A 27013-nucleotide genomic window follows, 5' to 3' on the forward strand; every position below is an offset into this window, starting at 1 on the left:
GTAATTGCGGAAGGTAATGGAATCAATCTATTATACAAACTAGTATAATAAATACAAATCTTGTACCTCATACATCTAGTTTAAAACTAAGGTTCAACTACTATGATCTAGTACCGCAACCTATCTACATCCAAGTCCGGAATCACCACTCTAATCTTGATCTCTCATCTTCTTCTGGACCCCGATCCTGTCCCACCTGTTGTCATGCACACATACAAAACAAGACAACAGCCGGATAACTCCGATGAGATATAAATATCCCAGTATAAACAATGTATACATGCAATCATATAAAACATATATAAAGGCATGAATTATATCTTGTCACATGTAGCATAATCAACAACATGTATCAATACCAGTCTGTACATAAAACATGAATCGTACTCTACGAAACATAAATTAATACGGATCTGTAAATCAAACTCTAGTCTTAATATCTAAGACTTGACTCATCTCTCATTCTAATCTAGGGATCCCGATCTAATTTAGACTTCGGTATGCTGTATCGAGTGTCTACATTAAACGTCGATCTACATTTAAGCGCGTCGATACACCGTAAGTCTAGAGTCTTATCGGTTCTGAGAAAGACTCGGCTGTTCTGCCCTAGCTAGGCTGATCTGCCCTAGACTCTGACTCTGTTCTAAGTCCATACATTAACATATCAATCTGATAATCTGCAAATATCAATGCAATAAAATAAAGTATGTGATTTAGGGAAACTCAAGTCAAACCTAACTCGAGTTGTGCAATCCCGAATCAACATTTATTTATACCTTTGTCTTCCCGCTCTGACGAAGACGAAGTCTTGTATTCTGATCTGTCCATACCCGGTCTGGCAATGACAATCACATAGATACAATATCAGTATATATCTCAATTCAACATCTGTTCTTATCAATACTCAACTCAGTATATAATCTGATCTATATCTGAACGAGGTACAATATAATTCATATCAACGATATCACGTTACAATCGAAATCATTACTGAATCTGATCAATCTAATCAACTGATGTTTTGACGGCATAACAATACAATCTGAATACCCCGTCATTCTGAACACCACAGATATAATACCACGAGTCATAATCAGTATCATTATAATTCATAATCTGAATAATAACACAACTCTGATATCAAATCTTAGTCAAATCACCACCAAAATCATAACAATTTCATACACAGTCTGTTCTTCGATCTGATTTCAATTATACGATATCTATTATATCAGAAACATCATATCTGATTCGTATTCAATTCTGACAATATCATAATTTCAAATCTTGTCTAAACGTAACAAAACTTACGTCCAGTTGTAGCCTGCGTTGACAGGAACACAGTACTGAAGTCGGATTCAAAAACAGACGGACGGATTTCTCGTAACTTACAAAATAAGTGTCGAAGGACCCTTAAAGCTTTTCCCCAGCTAATCCTTCCCTTTTTCGTTTCTGAAGGAATATAGGCTGGTATATATATATATACACATATATACATGCACGTTGCACAATTAAAGCCAAATGTCTTGTTTTTGTTCTGCATGACTCATGCTCGGGCGGTCATAAGTTACCGCTCGGGCGCGGCAATTTCTGTCGAGATACTCGGTTGAACATCTCCTGGCGCTCGGGCGGTAATATTCTACCGCTCGGGCGCCAAACATTCTGTCCAAGAAGTAAAATTGGCGCTCGGGCGGTTCTTTTCTGCCGCTCGGGCGCGAGATGTTCGGCTTAACATCTTCAGATGTTCGGTCCAACATCTCATCTCGAGATGTTCAGTCCAATATCTTAAGATGTTCGGTCTAACATCTTGGCTAATAATGTAAAGATGCCCTGATTGTTCATTTCAAGTTCGTATAACCTCAATCATATCCATTAATCAACGTATGATTACAGTGATTAAGTCTCGGGCATTACATTTCTCCCCCTCTTAGATCTGAGTTCGTCCTCGAACTCGCAAGCAATCAATTCAGATATATCAGAAGAAATGGATAACAGAGTTTAAATCAGAACTCATCTCAATAAATCTATTCTGAAATCTCAATCTCACCATATTGGCTATACAACATCTGTATATACCAAACCACAGCTCATAACAAATCACTATCATCAGCTGTTATCAAATCTGTTTATCCCATTCAAGGATATATTAAATCTTCGGCCTCGAATACCAATCGTTACCATCCGACGTTGGCATAATAAGTCTGTCTGATCTGAGTTATCTCCATTCTATTCTGAATCAGCTATCTTTTCTTTGTCATATCTCTGACTGTATCAGATCCTATCCCAAGTATCTCTGAGATATTATTCTGATTCAAAGAATTTATAGTACTCACTGTACAATGTCTCATCTGTACCTATCTCATTACCCCTCTGGTAATCTGATAAATATCATCATATCATAACTCATACAGTGACAATCTGTCAAATCCACTAGTGCTATCATCTAGCACAGCCGCTTCCTGGATGTCTTCTAATATCTGAATAGCACACTCTGGCTATCTTCTAGTCAATCTGACCATTTCTTTGACATCGTTCTTTGTCATCTGGTCATGTTTGTACGTTATCTGGTACAAATATAGATATAGATTGAACAATCTGTCAATCACAATCATATCATATCACAATCTGAAAAGTATTACAATAATCTTATTACGAAATTCATCGAAATATATACTCCCCATATCTAATCAGAAATATACAAATTCTGTAATAACTCTTCTGATTCCTTTCTTTCTGTCATCTCTGTTAGCGATTCAACCATATCAGTACAATTTCTGCCAACATTTCTGTATAAATTCTGTCACGACTGATCTAATCTGTCTATATCATACATGTCTGTTCGAATCTCATACATTCTCAGTCAGCAAAATGAACACTGAATCCACTACAATGGATTTTTGACACTATCTGAAATTTCAGATTCAAACTGTTCGGTATAAACACATCAGTTAATAATAAAATTTAAAGAAAATACCTACCTGGTATTCGGCTCTGATTATAAATATCCATTCTGTTATACCACTCTGAAACATTCTGATATCACAAGCTAGTCAATTCATTTAAAACACCAAAATCACATATCTGTTTCTCTGACCGATACTCTGCTCTGATTATCGAAATACTGTTCTGACCACTCTGATCACGTTTCTGAACTGCTGAAATTCTCGAATTCATTTCTGATACCAGCTGAACTGTATATACTCTCCACGGTTCATAAAATATGTATCAATACTGATTCAGAATAACAATAATCTATACTAATCTAGTAAATATATAGGATCGTAAGTTCTAACAATACTATCAATTCTGACAAATCAATCAGATCTTCATGCCATTCTGATCAACTGCTATATATCATTTGCAAATATAATATGCTCCCCAAACAATACAATCTGTATAAAATACTAATCTAGAAGCAATAATTCTCACGCAGTTCAAAACACAATCATATCAGATAATCTGTCAATTCATATAATATCAATCTCTGACAATTCTGACATTTCTGACCTTCTGATCTTTCTGATATCGATATCTGATCAGTCACTGATCACAATATCAACTGTCTCAAAATCAATTAGTATACTAACCTCATATATCATCTATTCTGAATACAATCTGTTTCAAACAAAATACATATCTGAACAGTTTCTGTATACAAGAATCATAATTCTCAGAATATTTCATATGATCTTTCAAATATTCTTTCAATTCATTTTGTATCATTCTGTATAGTCAATACCATTCTGTACTAAATCTACTATACAAACCATACCGGATCTCAATTCAATTCTGAAATTTATCCTTCTGATATATCACCATTTTGAAATCTTATCTAGGCAAACATCAGCCAACTTGTATAATACTGACCAATCTGTCAATACTAAACTCGATTTCAGTGGATCTACTGAATACATAAGGATGCAATCTGCTCCTTTCTGTACTAATCGAGTCATATACAATACAGATATCAAAGGAATTCTAAATCTAGAATCCTTATCGTGGTATCTCCACTGATCAGTCATCTTTGGTCTAAATCTTACTATTTCTGGAACAATTTCTACAATCTGTCTGTACTTGTTCGGCATATACATATTCATAATGCATTCAAATCAGAAAACACAAGTACATCATAATCTATCTCTATTTCATTCTCATCTTACTGTAGTCTACAGTATATACAGAAATCTCTGATATCAATCTTTCTTTTCCTAACAAAAGGAAATCAATACTACAGTACAACCCGACTCAACAGGTACAACATATCTCAATGAAATTCTTTCAAAGATACTCATAATTGATGCATTAGTATATGTCAATACATATGCAACATAATTATAAAATAACAGTACCTGTCACTATATCATCAAGTGTCTCCTGGGGCTGTTCTTTGATCACCATAACCAGATGGTCCTGCTCCCGGAAATCTTCGGGAACCTCTCTGGAGACAAACTCTAGCGAAGTGTCCCGGCTGTCTACAGATACGGCAACTACCAGTCACTCCCTGGTATTGCTCTGTGGAATGTCTTCCTCCGCAACTCCTGCAATACACTTCAGTATGGCTTGGAGCAGAAACGCTAGAGCTAGATGAACCACCTCCCATCTTCTTGAATGGCTTCTTCCGAGCTTTCAGCAAATCTTGCTTTTCACTCGTACTGCCTCGATCAAATCGAAGAGGGGATTGCTGTGTCTGGGGTTGCTTCACACACAACCTCCCTAGCTGTCTAATCAGATTCGCTTCAGCTCTCTTTGCTCTACTCAGGATGTCAGCAAAATGGTAAGGTCGCTGCAAATTCATCAATGCAACTACCTCTGAATTCAATCCTCTGATGAACTGATTAACTACAGCTTCATCATTCCCAGCTAAATGAGGAACAAAACGCAATAAAGTAGAGAATTTCGCAGAATATTCATCAATATTCAATTGGCCTTGTCTCAAATTCTCAAATTCTGCTCTCTTGTCCTCCCGGTATGAAACTGGGAAAAATCTTTGATAGAATTCAGCTTTGAAGACTTCCCACGTGATCACAATACCACGTTGTGCTAATACTCCGTTAATTGTAATCCACCAACTTCTGGCGACCTCTCGTAACTGGTGGAATACCAGTTTAACTTTCTGTTCATCTGTATAATCAAGGAAATCAAACAATATTTCTATGTCATCCAACCAGTTCTGACAGTCTTCAGATGTCTCGATACCACTCAAAATCGGCGGCTGGGATAACTGTAATTCTACCAACTTTATTTCTATCTGAGTTTCTGATGCATCTATCTGTTCAGACGAAGTACTACCCCTTTCTGGAATTCTCCGCGGAGGTATATCTGATTACCAAACATTAGTAACCCAAATACAACAAATCTGTTGCAATCTTTCTCTGATCATCTTACTGCTGATCATGAATCAGATCTGACTCACACTCAATAATGCATAATACCAATTCAATTCAGAAAATCAGGTAACATGTATTGTAACGCATTAAAACATAGTGTCATGCTAGCATACACAATGTCAGTCAATATTATAATAAATCTCATGCTAGCAAAAACATGCAAGGTAAGAAAACTCAATCTACCCCGCTCATTCTCTTCTATCTCATTCTAGAAGATCTGTCAATTCAGACTATCTCCATCTAAAGGATCTATCGCTCTGATTATCTCAACCTAAAGGATCTATCGCTCTGATACCACCTGTTGTGGGGACCTGGACGCTGATCTTCTTCTTAATCGTCATTGGGACTAATTATCAATTCAGATAAACAGGGTCTAAAAATTTTCTTTTTAAAATGTAATTGCGGAAGGTAATGGAATCAATCTATTATACAAACCAGTATAATAAATACAAATCTTGTACCTCATACATCTAGTTTAAAACTAAGGTTCAACTACTATGATCTAGTACCGCAACCTATCTACATCCAAGTCCGGAATCACCACTCTAATCTTGATCTCTCATCTTCTTCTGGACCCCGATCATGTCCCACCTGTTGTCATGCACACATACAAAACAAGACAACAGCCGGATAACTCCGGTGAGATATAAATATCCCAGTATAAACAATGTATACATGCAATCATATAAAACATATATAAAGGCATGAATTATATCCTGTCACATGTAGCATAATCAACAACATGTATCAATACCATTCTGTACATAAAACATGAATCGTACTCTACGAAACATAAATTAATACGGATCTGTAAATCAAACTCTAGTCTTAATATCTAAGACTTGACTCATCTCTCATTCTAATCTAGGGATCCCGATCTAATTTAGACTTCGGTATGCTGTATCGAGTGTCTACATTAAACGTCGATCTACATTTAAGTGCGTCGATACACCGTAAGTCTAGAGTCTTATCGGTTCTGAGAAAGACTCGGCTGTTCTGCCCTAGCTAGGCTGATCTGCCCTAGACTCTGACTCTGTTCTAAGTCCATACATTAACATATCAATCTGATAATCTGCAAATATCAATGCAATAAAATAAAGTATGTGATTTAGGGAAACTCAAGTCAAACCTAACTCGAGTTGTGCAATCCCGAATCAACATTTATTTATACCTTTGTCTTCCCGCTCTGACGAAGACGAAGTCTTGTATTCTGATCTGTCCATACCCGGTCTGGCAATGACAATCACATAGATACAATATCAGTATATATCTCAATTCAACATCTGTTCTTATCAATACTCAACTCAGTATATAATTTGATCTATATCTGAACGAGGTACAATCTAATTCATATCAACGATATCACGTTACAATCGAAATCATTACTGAATCTGATCAATCTAATCAACTGATGTTTCGATGGCATAACAATACAATCTGAATACCCCGTCATTCTGAACACCACAGATATAATACCACGAGTCATAATCAGTATCATTATAATTCATAATCTGAATAATAACACAACTCTGATATCAAATCTTAGTCAAATCACCACCAAAATCATAACAATTTCATACACAGTCTGTTCTTCGATCTGATTTCAATTATACGATATCTATTATATCAGAAACATCATATCTGATTCGTATTCAATTCTGACAATATCATAATTTCAAATCTTGTCTAAACGTAACAAAACTTACGTCCAGTTGTAGCCTGCGTTGACAGGAACACAGTACTGAAGTCGGATTCAAAAACAGACGGACGGATTTCTCGTAACTTACAAAATAAGTGTCGAAGGACCCTTAAAGCTTTTCCCCAGCTAATCCTTCCCTTTTTCGTTTCTGAAGGAATATAGGCTGGTATATATATATATATATACACATATATACATACACGTTGCACAATTAAAGCCAAATGTCTTGTTTTTGTTCTGCATGACTCGCGCTCGGGCGGTCATAAGTTACCGCTCGGGCGCGGCAATTTCTGTCGAGATACTCGGTTGAACATCTCCTGGCGCCCGGGCGGTAATATTCTACCGCTCGGGCGCCAAACATTCTGTCCAAGAAGTAAAATTGGCGCTCGGGCGGTTCTTTTCTGCCGCTCGGGCGCGAGATGTTCGGCTTAACATCTTCAGATGTTCGGTCCAACATCTCATCTCGAGATGTTCAGTCCAATATCTTAAGATGTTCGGCCTCACATCTTGGCTAATAATGTAAAGATGCCCTGCTTGTTCATTTCAAGTTCGTATAACCTCAATCATATCCATTAATCAACGTATGATTACAGTGATTAAGTCTCGGGCATTACATGATGCATGAGCAAAATTTCAGCCATCAAGCTCCAAAATTCCGGTCAACATGAATTGGTTCTAATCATGATTGATTTGGCTCCCAATCTTGGTGAATGATTACTAAAAAAAAATCTCATGTATCTACCTATAAAACATTCTAGCACCAATTAATTATTAAGTGATATCTTATTACATATATGTGAAATATATATTTTATATATACACACCCTTTTAAATATAAGAAAAATCCTTCCATAATAATTGTCCTGACATGAAAATAATACTAGAGTTTCAATAGTTCTTAGACTTGATCAATATATAATCATGGATTCGAATTTACGGTATCGAGTTGATAATTATACAAATACTAACTTTGAAAATAAAATAAAATATTAAACATAATTAATTAATTACAAAACTCGAAAATCTTGGTTCTCACAGCTTATTAATTTGAATTATAAATTTATCTTATGATTATAATATCTAACTTTAGATATATCTCTTTGTTTCAAACATTCCAAGATATTAAAATAAATGCTATAAAATATAAATCTCCAACATATATTCAAATTTATATTTTGAAAAAAAATCTTCACCTCATCTAGAAAAATTACTAGATAATAGTAATTTAGTATATTCAGAACAAAAACCAAGTATGCTTGATACCATTCCCATGGAAGAGAAAAAAATATTTTTGAAAGTTTACTAGCTTAAATAATTGAATAAGCATCCACAGGCAGTGTATCGAGAAAGAGGAATCAAAATCTCGAGCCTACGATTTTGGTTGAAAATAAACCTCACACGAAAAGTGTTGAACGTCAATAATTGTATTGATCGTTTTCAGCTAAAGCTTCGATCGCCACAAGTATAGAAAAGCCCTCACAAATTCTCATTCAATCTGCAAGAAAACAAAGTATGAGGAAACGAGACTTGGCAATTCTGATGCTCTCAGCTTTCGCCATTTTCTTCTCGCTTCAGGTATACACCAAAAACCCTTTTCTTTTCCCCCAATTTTGGTGCACTTCATTTGTTTTTAGTTCCTTTTCTTATGGCAATGTTCGATTTTGTTTTTGTTTGTTTTAGCACGAGGGAGATTTGTCTTTCAGTGAAGCGTGGTACCACATATCCGATGATTATCCGATCAAGTATGAGGCTGACCGTCTTCCGCCGCCTATAGTTACCGATTTGAACGGAGATGGCAAAAAAGAGGTTCTTGTGCCTACCCACGATGCAAAAATCCAGGTGATATATTTCGTATTGATTTCATTTCGTTATGTCATCTATCTTAGCTGAAAATTCTGACTATGGGTTTGTGATGTAAATAGATTTTGCAACATCGTCCAAGACGGGTGGGTGAAGGTTTTAGCGAAGCACGTTTACTAGCAGAGGTTTCTCTCCTGCCAGACAAAACCCGAATAGCCACCGGGAGACGTGTAGTAGCGATGGCTGCTGGAGTTATAGACAGAAATTATAATAAAAGGGAACTGCGAAAGCAGGTGCTAGTTGTTGTTACATCAGGCTGGTCTGTGATGTGCTTCGACCACAACCTAACGAAACTGTGGGAAATGAATCTGCAGGTATGAGTTCTGTCACGCCCCGAGTCCGAAGCATCGGTGACATCCGGCATTGTTTAACAATTACTTGAAAACAATTAAGCCTCGTATCTAAATGCCAAAAACCAGTCTTTTTCATAAATAAAATATTGTCTTACAACGACAATGCAAAATGAAGATTACATCTGAGTTTTCGAAATGAAACAAAAGGAAAGATAGACATTTTCTGAATTCTTGATCTCAGCAGTTGATCACCATCCCCAGAATGTCTCTTGCTCCTCCTCATTTACTTGTTCCTCAGTTTTATCTGAAATTTGTAAGGGGTGAGTGTTTTGGGAAAACACTCAGCAAGTGGGGGTCGATCGATTCCAAAGATACATATAGAACTTAATTCTTTAAAACATTTCTTTAACATACTTTCAAAACTAATATTCTTAACTTGGCACAACGGAAACGAATCGAATAAGAGACAGAACTTATCAAATGATTCAGAACAAAACAGAAGCAATACAGATCATTTCAATTCGGAACAGAACATATCGGAACAGACAGAACACTGTTACTCATCTCATTTCCATGGTCAAATTGTCCCCAATATGTTAGTCCTCTAAGGAGTGAGGCCAGAACATGGTTTTATACCCACCAATGGGGGCCAGACAGAACATGGTTTTATACCCACCAATGGGGGCCGAACAGAACATGGTTTTATACCCACCAATGGGGGCCAGACAGAACATGGTTTTATACACACCAATGGGGGCCGAACAGAACATGGTTTTATACCCACCAATGGGGGCCAGACAGAATCACAATTCTCGTCCCATTTCAAATTCGAATCGTAACAGTGCAAACAGAATTCAGAAGTATCAGACAGAACTTTTCAGATTTTCAGATTTCAGAGTTTTCATACTGACACAGCGGAATCAAGAATTTCGAAGCACAGAAGAGAACACATAATCGATCGAAATTTTAAAATAGAATGTCTTAGCAATTTTCGAAAATGAAGACACACATACATGCATGTCATGATATACATATTCAAGTTTAAAAATACAAACGAATACATATCAAAAGCCCACTTACTTGAATTGTTATATGAAATTCTTTCTTGGAATTCCGGCAGCACCTCGGCGTATTTTTCAAAAATACTGCTTTCACTTCGACAGTATGATGACGCAAAACTCCAGCACGTCAATCGCCCGAGCTTCTTTTCTTCCTTGAAATTTCGGCCGAGTGGTTTGAGAAAGGGGGAAGAAGCCGAAGTTTTGAGGTTTTCTTGGGGTAACCTTTTCTATCATCCTAGAGTCCTATTTATAGAAAATCCCTTGCCCCTTTGCCTCCCCTTAGCCGTCCCCTTGGCCTCCAAGAAATGGAGTAATGGTGGTCAAAGGTTATTAAATCATCAAGCTCCATACCAAGCATCAAAAGCCATTTCTTGCATCATTATCGTGTCTTGATCCTTTAGCTCCTCCCTTAGCTCCTTCATGGGTTTACTCAAAGGTTATTTCTTGCATAATTAATTTGTCCAAACCTTTAGCTCATTTAGCTCCTTCCTTGGTTAACTCAATGGTCATCTCTTGCACAATAAGTTTGTCCAAACCTTTAGCTCCTCTTCTTGGTTAACTCAAAGGTCGTTTCTTGCACATTAAACTTGTCCAATCCCTTTAGCTCTTCTCTTTGCTCCATTTTGGTTCTTTTAGGACAAGAAAGGATGAGCTTCTTCGAGCTGAAAGATCGAGCTCATGAGCTAGGGGTTTACTCCCCAAGAATGAATGAACTTCCTTGAACTAAGGATTTTAGATTTTGAGCTAAGGGTTTCTTTTCCAAGAATCTTGGAGTTTCCTTCAGCTGAGGGTTTTAGCTTGTGAGCTGAGAGTTTCCTCTTCTGAGCGACGTACCCTCAATTCTCAAGGTTTTGCATTGCCTTGGCTTCTTTTTGAACTACTTTCCGAGCTTTATGAGGTTCTTTGCTTCGAAAAATCCGGGTTCTCACATCCCACCCTCCTTATTGGAAGTTTCGTCCTCGAAACTCTAGTTAGCTAGAATTTTAAAGTGATGAGGGTGCCGAGTACGCATACTTTCTTCAAATTTCCAAGTTGCTTCTCGTTCCATATGAGTTGACCATTGTATCTTGACATATGGAATTGTTCGGCATCTTAGCACTTGGTTTTTTTTTTTGTGTCCATTACTCGAATAGGGACTTCTTCATATTTCATTTCCTCGTTACATTTCCTTTGATTAGTAGCAGTTCAACTTCAGGAATGCTACTTGGACATGAGACATACTTCCTTAGTTGTGAGACGTGGAAGACGTTGTCAATCCTTGACATGTCTGGTGGTAAAGCCCGCTGACAAGTTAGGTTTCCCAGTTTTCTCAGTATTTCGAAGGGTCCGACATATCTTGGAGTTATTTTTCTAGATTTGCTGAATCGAACCACTCCTTTCATAGGGGAAACTTTATCGTAAGCTTTCTCACCGATTTCAAACTCCAACGGTTTTCACTTTAAATCAGCCCAGCTCTTTTGTCGATCATGAGCTGCCTTGCATTTTCCCTTGATAATAGCTACTATATCAACAATTCAAGTAGCTTTCTCTCTGATTTCAATGCTTCCATGATAATTATTGTTATAGGAAAATTCAATCAAAAGGGGGTGTTTATTTAATTTCTTCTGAAGTCTATGGCACATGCCCTAAGAATTTCTTCAAGAGTCTGTATTTTTATTCTCAGTTTGGCCATCAGTTTGGGATTGACCAGCCGTGAAAAGAGTGATCTTGGTACTCATAGTTTCCTGAAAACATTTTCCAAAATCGGAAAGAACTTTGAGTTTATATTGGACAAAATGTTTGCTGTAACACTATGTAGTCCTTTTGGCTTAGCGCATCCGCTATCTTGTCAGCCTTAGGTCATAATCTTTCCATAGTTTGATCCACCATCTTTGCCTCATGTTTGATTCCTTTTGTGTGAACAGTATTTGAGGCTTTGATGATCGATAAATTTCACACATTTTGCCACCAAAGAAATTGATTCTCTGGATCTTTGGCTCAGATATAATTGTGGCTAATTCACTATCATGTGTTGGATAGTTTTGCTCACATGATTTTAATTTCATCGTTGCATAGGCAATTACTTGCCCTCTTGAATGAGAACGCATCACAATTCTCTTTTGATGTATCATTGTGAAATTCTTGCCTTCTTCGGGAAGTGCTAATATTAGCGTAGAGACGAGTTTCTTTTTCAAGATCTAAAAACTCTTCTCACATTCTTCACTCTAATTAAATTTAGAGTTCTTCTGAGTGAGCTTGGTGAGCGGAAGAAAATCCTTCAACACATTTTCTTAATAGCCAACAAATCCCAAAAACTTCAAATTTACTATTCCAGTATTCGATCAAGGTCAATCCCTTACTGTCTCCACCTTCTTGTGACCCACTGATATGCTCATTTCAGATATTATATGACTCAGGAATGTGACTCTTTTTAGTCAAAAGTCAAATTTAGTACATAGTTATTCTTCTCTGAGCATCTGCAGATCAGAACGAAGATCTTCCTTGCGGTCTTCCTTATTCAAGAATATCATCAATAAATGCTTCCACAAACTTGTCGAGGAATTTCTGGAACACTCTGTTCATGAGTTCTATGAATGTTGTTGGAGCATTGGTCAAAAGGAATTATTATGAACTCATAGTGTCCATAGCCTTTTCTTTTTAAGGCTGTTTTAGGAATATTGTCTACCTTGGCCTTCAATTGTGGTAGTCCGACCTTAGATAGAGCTTTGAAAAGATCTTAGCTCCTTTTAACTGATTGAAAAGGTCATTTATTCTTGAAGGATGACATTTGTTCTTGATCTTATTGAGTTCTTTGTAGATCGACACACTATCTTGTGCTTTCACCATTCTTCTGTACCAATAAAATGGAATCTCTCCAAGGAGAAGAACTTGGTCTGATTTGTTTTTGTCTAACAAATCTTGGAATCGAACTTTTAGCTCCTTGAGTTCAACTGAAGCCTTCCGCCAGGGTTCTTTAGAGTTTAGTGTAGCACGAGCTATCAAGTTACTTTCGAATTTTACTTCACAGTCTGAGATAATTCAAAATAACGCTTTCGGAACTTTCGTACCACAGGAATATTTTATACCTTGAGCTAAATTCCTTCTTTTTCTTCTCTCATTATTGCGAGCTAGACTTCTTAGCCATACTCCAAGGCTTTCTAGGTCTGAGAAGCATAAAGGAAGGATTTCTGTTCCTTATCTTTGCCCATGAAATACAATTTATTGTTGGATTGGAGTTTGGAATTCTTATCCTGACAATCTACCATTGCATGATTCTTGTCCAATCAATTCCCATAGTACACTGAATAAAATCGGCACTGAATATGCGTATTCATACTTATTTTTATTCTATCTTAAAATTATCACGATTAATATCTCAAAACTTAAAACCAATATAGAATCTTAGAACATAACTCCTTATCAGCCTATTGACTTAAGTCCCAATAACTTGGTTAAAATTTCTTTCAACCTTGTATGGAAGAAACTAATTCCTCAAACAATTCTTCTTTTACTAAATGTCTTTAATCAAAACTATGAGCCTAACATGCTTTAATACAAACAAGTTTTGTTGGATGTCTTTCTCCACAAATCTTTCCCCTATTTTTCTTTTTACTATAAAAAGAGTCAGAACTTATTATGCATGCTATACTTCCCTCGATGTCCACCAATATCTCATAACTCTCTTTATTTACCTAAGGTAATGACCATAATTCCTTAAGTTATTGTTTCTTATCTTCATTAAACATTCCAAAATCCTACATTTTTAAATTTATTGCTTAACATCCCAAATTATGTCCATACCCGCTAATTATTGACACAAAAATCAACTTCTACGTCCGAATATCGAACTTATATAATTCTTATCTCATATTTTCATAAATAATTTATTATCCACGAGTCAAACATTTCATCTTAAGTCGGAAGCTTATCTTCGATAAGTAAACCCAAATGTAAGTCAACTCATATCAGAGTATTTGTATTCCCAAAAATATAAGTCAAATTATCTCTGATATGTATGTTCCCAAAAATATAATTCAACTTATCTCTGTACATCCTGAAAGAATGTTACACTTATTTCTTTTCATATCTTTTAACCATAATACTAGCCCAGCCTACCTTATCATCTCTTCATCATCACTGTTCTTTTTCCACTACTTCCATAGGTGTTTCTTCTTCTTCTTCTTCTTCTTTTTCCATGTTTTCCATGACAAGGTGCATATAGTTATGTTGTTCTCGCATTCTATCCATATCACCATGAAGCTTGGAGATGTAACGTTCTTGCTTTCTAGCAAGGTCTTCGTGTCGATGACGAGAGCGGTTGGCAATATCCTTCTCAGTTCCAATCCTTATTATCACTCTCGGCTAAGGGAAACTAGTCGTACCATTTACACAGGGTTAGGGTGAGCTGGCTCCTGCTCAATCAAGGTGATGGGTGAGACGTTGTATGTCAGTTTGCAGTAGGTTCTTAATCTTTACGAGTTCTTGTTCTCTTGTTTTTCTCAAGTGAGTTGATCCTTCAGGGTTGCAATCTCTCGTGTTTGGTTTTCAATGGTATGTTGAAGCTTGCGAAGGACGGATTGAGCACGAGCACGAGCACGAAGGCATCCGTTGAGGTAAAATTTCAGAATCGAACAAAGGATAGAAAGGCACAAACAAAGTTGTCGTGGGATTTTCGATACTAAGAGTTTGCAGAACGATTGAAGGAAATAGATTTCGAATTTCTCAAAGAATTTTGGAAAGAATGAGAATTTGTTTCAGAATGCACTAGGCTTTTGCCAAAATTTTCGTCAAATTTTGTCTGTCAAAATCCCAGCGGGATTATGAACCTGGTGGCTCTGATACCACTTAAATGTCACGCCCCGAGTCCGAAGCATCGGTGACATCCGGCATTGTTTAACAATTACTTGAAAACAATTAAGCCTCGTATCTAAATGCCAAAAACCAGTCTTTTTCATAAATAAAATGTTGTCTTACAACGACAATGCAAAATGAAGATTACATCTGAGTTTTCGAAATGAAACAAAAGGAAAGATAGACATTTTCTGAATTCTTGATCTCAGCAGTTGATCACCATCCCCAGAATGTCTCTTGCTCCTCCTCATTTACTTGTTCCTCAGTTTTATCTGAAATTTGTAAGGGGTGAGTGTTTTGGGAAAACACTCAGCAAGTGGGGGTCGATCGATTCCAAAGATACATATAGAACTTAATTCTTTAAAACATTTCTTTAACATACTTTCAAAACTAATATTCTTAACTTGGCACAACGGAAACGAATCGAATAAGAGACAGAACTTATCAAATGATTCAGAACAACAGAAGCAATACAGATCATTTCAATTCGGAACAGAACATATCGGAACAGACAGAACACTGTTACTCATCTCATTTCCATGGTCAAATTGTCCCCAATATGTTAGTCCTCTAAGGAGTGAGGCCAGAACATGGTTTTATACCCACCAATGGGGGCCAGACAGAACATGGTTTTATACCCACCAATGGGGGCCGGACAGAACATGGTTTTATACCCACCAATGGGGGCCAGACAGAATCACAATTCTCGTCCCATTTCAAATTCGAATCGTAACAGTGCAAACAGAATTCAGAAGTATCAGAACTTTTCAGATTTTCAGATTTCAGAGTTTTCATACTGACACAGCGGAATCAAGAATTTCGAAGCACAGAAGAGAACACATAATCGATCGAAATTTTAAAATAGAATGTCTTAGCAATTTTCGAAAATGAAGACACACATACATGCATGTCATGATATACATATTCAAGTTTAAAAATACAAACGAATACATATCAAAAGCCCACTTACTTGAATTGTTATATGAAATTCTTTCTTGGAATTCCGGCAGCACCTCGGCGTATTTTTCAAAAATACTGCTTTCACTTCGACAGTATGATGACGCAAAACTCCAGCACGTCAATCGCCCGAGCTTCTTTTCTTCCTTGAAATTTCGGCCGAGTGGTTTGAGAAGGGGGGAAGAAGCCGAAGTTTTGAGGTTTTCTTGGGGTAACCTTTTCTATCATCCTAGAGTCCTATTTATAGAAAATCCCTTGCTCCTTTGCCTCCCCTTAGCCGTCCCCTTGGCCTCCAAGAAATGGAGTAATGGTGGTCAAAGGTTATTAAATCATCAAGCTCCATACCAAGCATCAAAAGCCATTTCTTGCATCATTATTGTGTCTTGATCCTTTAGCTCCTCCCTTAGCTCCTTCATGGGTTTACTCAAAGGTTATTTCTTGCATAATTAATTTGTCCAAACCTTTAGCTCATTTAGCTCCTTCCTTGGTTAACTCAATGGTCATCTCTTGCACAATAAGTTTGTCCAAACCTTTAGCTCCTCTTCTTGGTTAACTCAAAGGTCGTTTCTTGCACATTAAACTTGTCCAATCCCTTTAGCTCTTCTCTTTGCTCCATTTTGGTTCTTTTAGGACAAGAAAGGATGAGCTTCTTCGAGCTGAAAGATCGAGCTCATGAGCTAGGGGTTTACTCCCCAAGAATGAATGAACTTCCTTGAACTAAGGATTTTAGATTTTGAGCTAAGGGTTTCTTTTCCAAGAATCTTGGAGTTTCCTTCAGCTGAGGGTTTTAGCTTGTGAGCTGAGAGTTTCCTCTTCTGAGCGACGTACCCTCAATTCTCAAGGTTTTGCATTGCCTTGGCTTCTTTTTGAACTACTTTCCGAGCTTTATGAGGTTCTTTGCTTCGAAAAATCCGGGTTCTCACAAGTTCTATATTTCAGCATGGTAATTCATATTTGTGTAGTCTAGCAATTTGTCTCCATATTTATGCTACTCTTATTTTTGTTAGCTAAGGGTTAGTTTTCTCTTATTTACTGATTCTCTTTCTGTTTGCAGAAAGATTTTCCTCACAATGCTCATCACAGGGAGATAGCTATCTCGGTTAGTAATTATACATTGAAGCATGGAGATTCTGGCTTGGTGATTGTTGGTGGGAGAATGGAGATGCAACCTCATGTGCGTTGTTTATCCTTTCTATTACTCTTTACCAGAAAGCATACACATAATAAATAATTATAGACTGCACATTCTAATTCTGTGCAGTAAGGGATTTGAGGATCATTGTATTAATGCTGACTTCACCTTATTGTATTACTTGTGTGGTGTTGAAATTATTGAGGGAGATAAACATTATTTAACATATTGTTAACATACTATTTACAGTTTGGTCCAACAAAAGGCTTGATTAATATAATATTCACATGTTTGAGAAGAATGTTTGTTTTATGTTACTATGAGTTCGTGTATTAAAATTGTTTACTTTCTTTTTTGGTCTACTGGTTTTCGGTTACTCGATGAATGCTTATCATTGTTGGTGAATTGAGATGTGAGGATTAGGATGTGTATTTCCTAATTAGTTATTCACAAGTTGACCCCCGATACTTTCGTATAGCACGGCAAACCTCTTTCTTTCTAGGCATTCTTCTGCAAATTGGAGAAATATTCTATTTTTTTGGTGAAATTCTTTTGCACTGATAGTTCTCCAAGTATCACTTAATTTTTTTTCCAGATACACATAGATCCTTTCGAGGAGGTTGAATTGGCAGAGAAAAATGCTGAGCAGCATCGAAGAAGTGCCACCGAGAAAGATGTAAGAGCAAATGTGAACTTACCTGGTCTTTTTGTTGGCTAATCTCTCTCACCATAATTATATTAGCATCGTGTAACTATCAACTTATTTGCAGTTGATATTGGCTATTTTGACTCAAAGTTGGTTTTTTGTTGATTGATTTACCTTTATATCTTCTTTCTTTTTCCTTTTATAACAGCAGCACATCCTCCTCGTTCTACATTTTTCTCTGGATGTTGCTTTCTTTTTCTCCCTTTTATGATATAAGTGTTTCCCTTTTTTTTGGATTCATGATGGACTTCCAATGTATCATTTTTTACATCCTTGTTCCCAGGTTTCATTTGCTAGTTACAAACTCAGAAACGAGAGTTAAAATAATGCTCATGTTAGCTATTTTTCTTCCTTTCAGGAATCGGAAAATGCAGGAAATGTAGATTTGCGACACTTTGCTGTTTATGCTTTTGCCGGTCGAAGTGGTGAACTACGGTGGAGCAGAAAGTTCGAGGTATTAGTTTTTATACGAATTTGGTTTCTCCTATGTATGGTTCTCTTTTTACTTTTTAAAGACAGAAAATATGGGATTCTCTTTTCGGTTGCTCAAGAATCACTAAGACGTCAAAATCTTATGCTAAGAAGTCTGTTAGCAGTTTGTGTGAAACAACGATCACCTTGCTTGTGTCTCTGTCTCATTGTACTCCCTCCCAAAAATTTAGAAAACCTGAGGTATGAAACACTTCATTCAGTGTCAGAGAGATTTTTGCGGTGTTTTTTTATATGTATGGCGGCGATCTATATATTTTTCAGTTGATTTTTATGAGTTAGTAAACTGTAGCCATGGTTTGTTCGTCTGCCCTATGCGATTTTTTTTTTTGTGTATCTTGAACAATTTTGGCAAAATCATTTGTATATTGGTGTTCATAGAGAACTTATGACCGAAAACTATGCAAAGGGTATCGCTTGGTTATGATTAGTTGGAGACATATCCAGCTGATTGGGCTGTGTATCTTGGAAAGCGTAGCTTAATAACTTGTCGTTTCTAATTAATAATGAAGTAAAATGTTTGATTGTGAATTGCGTACTCAAGCGGAGAAGAAAAATGAGGAGGTATGGACAGGATGAAATTTAAGAGAGGACTCAAAATGGTTAGACTAATTCACTTAAAGCTTATTCAAATATTCATCTTGTTAATAATTGTCAACTTGAAGCATTGAAATAATTTTGACAGTCTAACCATGGTAATGCTAAGTTTCCATAATGTGTCTCAGAACTCATCATTCTTGCTTAATTAATATTAATGATGTTGAACTCAAAGGACATGACTTGACAACAGAGGGAATTTATCTACCGAATCCCTGTACATTATGGATTCTTTGAAGAAGAAAAAGTACACTGAACAAGATTCTTAAATACTTGAAAGCTTATATAACTTGTAGCAAAAACACTTTTGCCAACCACAATTTGATAATGATTTGAGGTGATGTCGCTGTCAAAGAACTCTAATATTTATGGAAAAGTGGGTAGGAATTCATTTACTTTATTTGGCATCTATCAAAACTGTTTTAATAAAATAAACAACATTTTGTTTTTTCCATCTGCTTTTCTCATTTTGAGATGGGTTTCTTTCTCTTCTTACTTCAACTTCTGGACGAATCTGCAGAATATTGATGCTCAGTCATCGGATGCCTCAATGTTGATTCCACAGCACAATTACAAACTTGATGTTCATGCATTGAATAGCCGTCAACCTGGAGAGGTATACCTATGAGCTGTTGAAGTGGATTATTACAGGAGAGGGATGATATTTCACTTGAATATTTCCTTTGAAATCATATTTCTCACTTCATTTTGATCATCCATTCATGGAAAAGATTGCTTAGCTGGGGTGGAAGATCACCCAAAGAAGTTCATGGGAAAAAAGTTGTGCAATTGGTGATGAACGGGTCGTTTGTTTCCAAGTGAATATATTGTCTATGGGCTTAAAAAAATGAATTAATAGGCTTTCTGAAACTGTAACAATGCAAGGAGTCTTCTTACTTTAACATCTATCCAGATATACTGTTTGAGGTGGTATGACCTTTTAGCAGAATAGGTGGAAAAAATTTTAACCTCTTGAGTGAAGCGAAAATTTTACTCCAGAAATGATATCTTAGCATTCTATTTATAAGGGCTACATCAACTTAAATGAAGCTCTTCTCACTGTCTTAGGATTAAGTATTTTGAACTCTAGTTACAATATTTAGAAATGAGTTTATTGAATTATTTCAGCCTTAGTTTGAGTGCAGGGAATTCAGAGAATCTATTCTTGGAGTCATGCCACACCATTGGGTATGTCCTGTATTAGTCCTGATCCTACAATGAAATAGGTTGTGAATATCTATTGTGATCCTGATATTTACCGGAATGACCTCTTTACCAGGATCGCCGTGAAGACACTTTACTGAAGCTGACACATTTCAGGCGTCACAAAAGGAAAACACTGAAGAAATCACCTGGAAAGATCAACAACTACCCTTTTCAAAAGCCGGAAGAAAAGCATCCTCCTGGAAAGGATGTGACCAAAAAAGTTGCAAGTGTGATTGAGAAGACAGTCACCATTGCTAAATCAGCAAAGACAAAACAGGTAGATTTCGATAGCTCTTTTCGGATTCCAAAATATTCCATTTGTAATCCACTGGTCTTTAGTTGTTTGAACCTGAAAATTTCTGTATGATTCTTTAAATCCCATAATGTGAAAGTTGCATCATGTATCTATCATCTTTAAATTGATTTTATACTAGGGCATGAATGAATCTGAGAAATTCTAATTCAGAAACTATATGCTCTTAGTTGGTTCATGCTATGTTAATAAATTGAATACGAAGAGGCATGTTTGAAGCTAAAGATTCTGAATTTTCGCTAAAGCTAAAGCTAGGAGGATTGGTTTTTGATTTAATGTTTGCCCTTTTACAGTAATGTTATGGATTCATCTTTGATGAATTGGAACCCATATTTGTACTGTTATATGTTGCAATGTTATTATTGAACTTTTACAGATTTTATTTTGTTATCCAGGCCGCGCAATATATACCTACCATAACAAATTACACTCAGCTATGGTGGGTTCCTAATGTCATCGTTGCTCATGAAAAGGAAGGAATTGAAGTTATTCATTTGGCATCAGGTCGCACCCTATGTAAGGTGACCATCTGATTCCAAAGCACAATTGTTATCTTTTGTTGTATACCACAGCGAATGAGTTGCAATTTTTGAGTGTGGGGCTTTTTTTTGTGTTTTTTGCTCTTTTTTTTTGGGTGTTAGGAGATTCTACCTGAATTTTGATTAGCATATAGCACATCATATTTTGCCAAACCATTGGGTTGGATTGACATGACCACTCTTGAAAGGAAGGAGATTGTTTGAAATCTCAGAAGTATAAAAAAATCATATTTCTGGACATGATATGATATGTATCCCCCGTGTGGCTGCTGCGAAATTAACGTAGTCTCGTTTAGCTTGTTATGTCAATATCAGTCTGTGTTGGGCCATTGTCTAGAGGAATACTTTTTCCACAAGTAATGTATGATTGTTAGTTTCGATAGCTTATAATCTACTCTCTGGAATCCGTAAAACTTATAGCAAGTGTGTTTTATTAACAACCTAGATCGCTAGCATTCTCCCATATTGTCAACATCCATTTGACATTTTCACATTTTCACTCACCCAGCTTCATCTTCAAGAAGGTGGTCTTCATGCTGATATTAATGGAGATGGTGTCCTGGATCATGTCCAGGTGAACTTTTGTCTCAGATTTGAATATTTGATTTTTTTTGGAGTGCACATACTAAATCATTCAGATCTTGATTCAACCCATTTCATTTAATGCTATATGAATCAATTTAGATATACTTTTGTGCCAGCTTCGATATATTTGAGTGAAATCTCCTTGGGGCTTGTAAAAGTATGAATGATCATGTTTGGAATGAATTTCCTTTTTCGAACTTGATAACTGAAGTATGACTTGGTTGAAATGTTATTGTGTTAGAGTTGACTATATTTACACACTTTTTAGTTTTTTTTCCCATGTCATTTACATGTTTGATAAGCGCCACACATGACTATTTCAGATATCAATGTGAAAAATCTGTAGGCTGTGTTGAACTATTTTTGCTTGGAGTAGTTCTTTGCTACAGCTCCTGGGTTGTCTGTCAAATGCATGTGATAGAAAATAACTCCTGTCGAGATACGTACTTTTCTTTTTGGTGCATATATTTTGTACCATTTTTGGTTTGGGAAGAAAGGAGATATCTTTTTAAACCAAAGATGCTCATGCCAAGGTGTTACGGAAGCAGATTTACTAAGGATGAGACAGTGATATTTAAAACGGGGGGCTGGGCTTATTTTCCAAATTTCTCAGTCGCTGTGACTCATTACCCTTTTTATTAATGGCGAGCACTACGTTTAAGTGCCGCTTAACTACATCACTTGTCAGTGAGTCTTTCTTTTCAGGGAATTTAACTCTGATAATTTAGACGGATATTAGGTTACATAGAGCTCCTCATTATCATTTTTGCTTGGATTCAAAAGAAATACATCAATGAAGTCCGAAATCATATCCAAAATTACTAGGATCATTTGTATTTTTCTACTTTTCTTTTGTTATGCTTGTAAAGGAAAAAATGTTGTTTTAACTTTTGTTTTGGTAGGAGGGAAAGAAGTTTGGACAATCAAATTTTCATGTTACATTTCTTCATTAATTTGTCGCAATATGAGATAAAAATGATGATACATTATGTTACGGACCCAATTATTATTGGGCCTAAATATTTAACAAGAGAAGGATCAAGGCCCTAGTCAGGGAGGCCCTCATTATTTACAGTTTATTTGGAAGGAGAGGTAAGAGAAGCATAAAATGTGAGAGAGGGAAGAGATAGGCATTCAGTTATTCTTTTGAGAGTCTTGTTACTAGCATTGCTTGAGTGAAGTGAAATTTATACCTTGTACATAGATTTTTTCTCTAGGAAAATACTTTCATACTCCATATTTCAATATAACAGTTTTATTTCTACATATATATCGTCGATTGTTTCTTTTAATTGTTATCTTAATCTGTTAAAGTGCGAGAATTATTTTGGTGGTTGCAATTTATTAAGATGTCAAGAAATGGTTCTGCATTTGTTGAGTCAACTCTTGTGATTCAAAAGATTGTATGTGATGCTGTGTAAATTTAACTTTTTTATTGATTCTTGGTGAAAAAGTTGCTTTCCTAATTTGTTGTGAATTATCCTCGCTGTAATCTGTAGATTTGTGTTACGATCTCACGCAAGATTTCCAAGATACCAATAGCAAGAAGAAAATTGTTTTTATAAAACAAGAAGCAACAATAATAGGGATTTCTTACAAAATAATGATGAGGGCTTTCAATTAGGAAATGTCCCATTTGCAGAAAGAAACATCACAAGAAATTTTCCTTTACATATCCCCCCTCTGGGTCCTACGAGCGTAAACTGTAATGTGGGTAGTTTTGAACTACTTGGGCTGTCTTGTGTATTCTCCCACTTTGGCACAAATCCTTAACAAGTTGTAATCAGCCTAAAATTGGCTCTGAGCTCCTAGCAACTGCTATTCGCGATATTTCTAGCATATTGGTAAAATTAAACCAGAATGCAGTTTTGAACCATGGTTGCATTGAATGGAAATCCGTAACAAGTTTAATCAACCTTAAGTTGGCTCTGGGCTCCTAGCAACTGCTATTCATACTTATAGCATATCAGTAAAATTAATCTAGAAAGTAGTTTTGAACCAGAGGTGCATTGAAAGGAAATTCTTGTTTAAATTGATTGTTTGCTTTTCACGATTGATGCTGATTTATGTGTATGTTCCTCTATAGGTCGTGGGAGGAAATGGTGTTGAACAGTCTGTTATAAGTGGATCTATGGAAGTGCTTCGTCCATGTTGGGCTGTTGCAACATCAGGTGTGCCAGTTCGAGAACAGCTTTTTAATGCTTCTATATGCCATCACACTCCTTTCAACTTATTCCAACATGGAGAATTTTCTAGAAGTTTTGGCCGAAATTCAGATGTTGCTTCATTAGATGTGGCAACACCCATTCTTATCCCAAGAAATGATGGTCGTAGGCACCGTAGTGGTAGCCATGGTGATGTTGTCTTCCTTACCAACCGAGGAGAGGTATGCTGTTTTAAGTTTCTCCTGTTTGCATCATGCCTTCTGTAATTAGCTTTAAAACTGGTGTGAAGCTCCTCCCTCATATTTAATTATCCCATCTCTCCCCCCTTGTGTTAATTCAATAGTTTATGATTCATATTTCTCGCTGGAATTTTCTTCTGCTGAAATCTTCAAATCTTCACAACAAATTTGCAAGAAACTTTGTATTTTTCGATTTATTGGTGCAACTCGTACCTTTTCCTATGTCTCGTTGATTGTCTACATGACTAAATTTTCAGATTGCTTCGCACAAAATAGAGTGGGGCCTAGCGATTGAACAGATGTAAAAATATTTGGGATCTTTATTTGTTGCAAATGAATGTGTTGGTCTTGTTGGTTAAGGGATTAATGGACTTTCGTTTATCCGGGTTGGGTTATATGATTCAGATATGATATTTTGAATGGATATGGTTTTAGTTCTGAAGTGGTCAGAGTTAAATTTGTTTAGCTAGAATTACGATACTAACATCATTCTAGCATGCCGAAAGAAACAGGACCAACCTTTTTGTTTTTGGGTGGTTCCAAGGGTTGAAAATAGAGGGGTGGATTTTTGACGTGATGGTTCGAAATCAAACGATACCAAGTCCTTTGTTGATATAGTTTGAAATCATGGTTTTCCATTGTTTTCTGTCACAATCTGTTAAAAATTGAACATTCCTGTTTCTCTTTGTAAATTGTTTCACAACTAATGTTTCAGGTGACATCATACTCTCCTGGATTGCACGGACATGATGCTGACTGGAATTGGCAGCTGTTGACTGGTGCCACATGGTCCAAGCTTCCATCTCCATCTGGGATGGACTCTGATGTGGTTCCCACACTTAAGCCATTTCCTCTACGTACGCACGACAATCCTGAAATGATTCTCGCCGCAGGAGATCAAGAAGCCGTTGTGTTATCTCGTGGAGGAAGTTTATTAACGACCATGGATCTTCCGGCACCTCCTACACATGCCTTAGTGTGCGAGGACTTCTCAAACGACGGACTGACAGATATTATCGTTGTGACTTCTAACGGGGTGTATGGTTTTGTGCAGACAAGGCAACCGGGTGCGCTATTCTTCAGCACGCTCGTGGGTTGTCTTATTGTTGTGATGGGAGTGCTATTTGTTTCACAATACTTGAATTCTAGCAAGGGGAAGCCACGGGCGTTATCGTCATCTCTGCTGTAGGCGCACTTACTTTCCTGTGCTGCTGCTCTCTTCTTCCCTACATCCTCCAAAAATTTTGTTTGCATTTTAGAATCCAAGCCAATACTGTAACTTCTAATTTAAATATTAAGGCTAGTTAAAATAGCCCTTAAAATGGTTCCTTTCGAAATCCATGATTGAACACTATGGATGTAGAACCCGTAAATTGGACTGCGTATAAGTCATGTATAATTTTAGTATTTAAAATTAAAATGATTTTTATCGTATGTGTATTTAAATTTTTTTCTTTAAATTTATTTATTTTACGCAATAGTTTAATTGTTATCTTTTCAGTTAAATAAGTGAGGGCGGACCGGAGATGGAGTATTGAGATAAGTTAATAAAGACTTATTTAAGAAGTGGTAATTTAGCATGTTAGTAAATATATTTTAAAAAGTTGGCATGCATGCAAGTTATTAAACTTCTTTGGTATTTTATTTAATTGTTTTTAAAACATTAAATGCGTGTTTATTTCAATAATTTATGTTTAATTATTTTTATGCATTTTAGGCATAATTCATGCGTGATAGGATTTAATTCATGAAATACATGCATTAGAATTTCTAGATGCATTTCACGTTCAATCGAGGATCGGAGACCGGAGAATTTTCAGGAAAATTATTTTATCATACGATTTATTTTTATAAATTAAGTTAAGGTATTTTTAAGGGTATTTCTCAAAAATGGGATTTAATTTGGGTATTTTTACTCGCAGGACTTTATTTTTAACGGTAAAAAAATATTATCGAATCGGGAGACTTTTTAATGGTTCGGCTATTATTTTCAAAATCGTTTCAACACGAAATATTTTTCGGGAGTGAGTTTGGGCTTAATGGGCCTACTTTTGAGTTTATAGGGCTTAATTATCTTTTTAATCTTTAATTAAATAATTTAGGCCCATTAACTAATATTTTATCTATATAATTAACCACCTAAAATCAATTAACCTAAACCTAAATTCTTAACAGCCGACACCCCCTCCCCCAGCTTCTCTATCTCGGTTTCAGTTTTGTTCTTCAACAAAAAAACCGTCGGTGGTCTCTTGTTCTTGCTAAGGGAGCTTCACTCCTCTCGTTTTTATCATCAAACTGTAAGATTTTTCTTAAAATCATGTTTCGTATACATGAAAAACTATATGCGGAAGCTTAAATCGAGTATTACCTCCGGCCATTGAAAGTTTTGATTTCTCTGATTTTCTTCTCGATTGAAGCCTTTTAAGCACTGCACAATCTCTTTAGATGGTGTATATTTTCTTATGAGGTGTGTGTGCTTAGGGACCTCAATCGTTGCTATTTATAGGCATCTCATACCATCAACGAGAAAATTGGGAGCATTATTTTCAAAGGAATAATCGTGTACGCATCTCAGTTTCTGAAGTTGAGTCGGCGTACGCAACTTTTCATCAAAAGTTGTAGGCTTCTTGGCCGTCGCCAACTCCTACACGGTACGTCTTCCTTTAACATGTGTCAAATTTCTTACATTCTCCCACTTGACACATATATCTCATTTACCATAGGAGAAGACAAAATACATGAATCATGGCGATAGGTCATCTTAAAACGAATATTATCTTCCATGTATTACAATGCATTGTCTCTCAAATCTGTATAACTTAATGAATAAACCCAATGTTTATTCGAGGTCCAACTTTATTGATATTTTTTCAAATCACTGAATGTGTGCACAACATATATGAGAAAATATCACATCATAGTTTCATTAATTTGTTCTTACAACAAATATTACAT

General features: G+C 36.3%; 1 protein-coding gene across 2 annotated transcripts; it reads left to right on the plus strand.

Moving 5' to 3' along the window:
- Positions 1-8370: 8370 nt before the first annotated feature.
- On the plus strand, positions 8371-25451 carry LOC140818091 (uncharacterized). Of its 2 annotated transcripts, XM_073177929.1 has the most exons (13): positions 8373-8661; positions 8767-8925; positions 9009-9260; positions 17142-17261; positions 17815-17895; positions 18284-18379; positions 19532-19627; positions 20146-20199; positions 20291-20494; positions 20926-21051; positions 21578-21643; positions 23741-24040; positions 24774-25449. In XM_073177929.1, exons 1-13 carry the CDS (start codon positions 8599-8601, stop codon positions 25245-25247), a joined length of 2091 nt encoding a protein of 696 aa, XP_073034030.1. In that variant the 5' UTR covers positions 8373-8598; the 3' UTR covers positions 25248-25449. The 2 variants fall into 2 exon arrangements, with proteins under 2 accessions (XP_073034031.1, XP_073034030.1); XM_073177930.1 differs by lacking the exon at positions 21578-21643 and having other exon boundaries at positions 8371-8661; positions 24774-25451.
- The last annotated feature ends 1562 nt before the right edge of the window (positions 25452-27013 follow it).

Source organism: Primulina eburnea, chromosome 17, assembly GCF_022965805.1.
Source record: "Primulina eburnea isolate SZY01 chromosome 17, ASM2296580v1, whole genome shotgun sequence".
NCBI classification, from domain to species: Eukaryota; Viridiplantae; Streptophyta; class Magnoliopsida; order Lamiales; family Gesneriaceae; genus Primulina; species Primulina eburnea.

Coding starts and splice junctions, on each gene's coding strand:
- LOC140818091 (XM_073177929.1), top strand. CDS start 8,599: ATGAGGAAACGAGACTTGGCAATTCTGATGCTCTCAGCTTTCGCCATT. Junction 9,261..17,141: donor TGTGGGAAATGAATCTGCAG/GTATGAGTTCTG, acceptor TTCTGTTTGCAG/AAAGATTTTCCTCACAATGC. Junction 21,644..23,740: donor GTGTCCTGGATCATGTCCAG/GTGAACTTTTGT, acceptor GTTCCTCTATAG/GTCGTGGGAGGAAATGGTGT.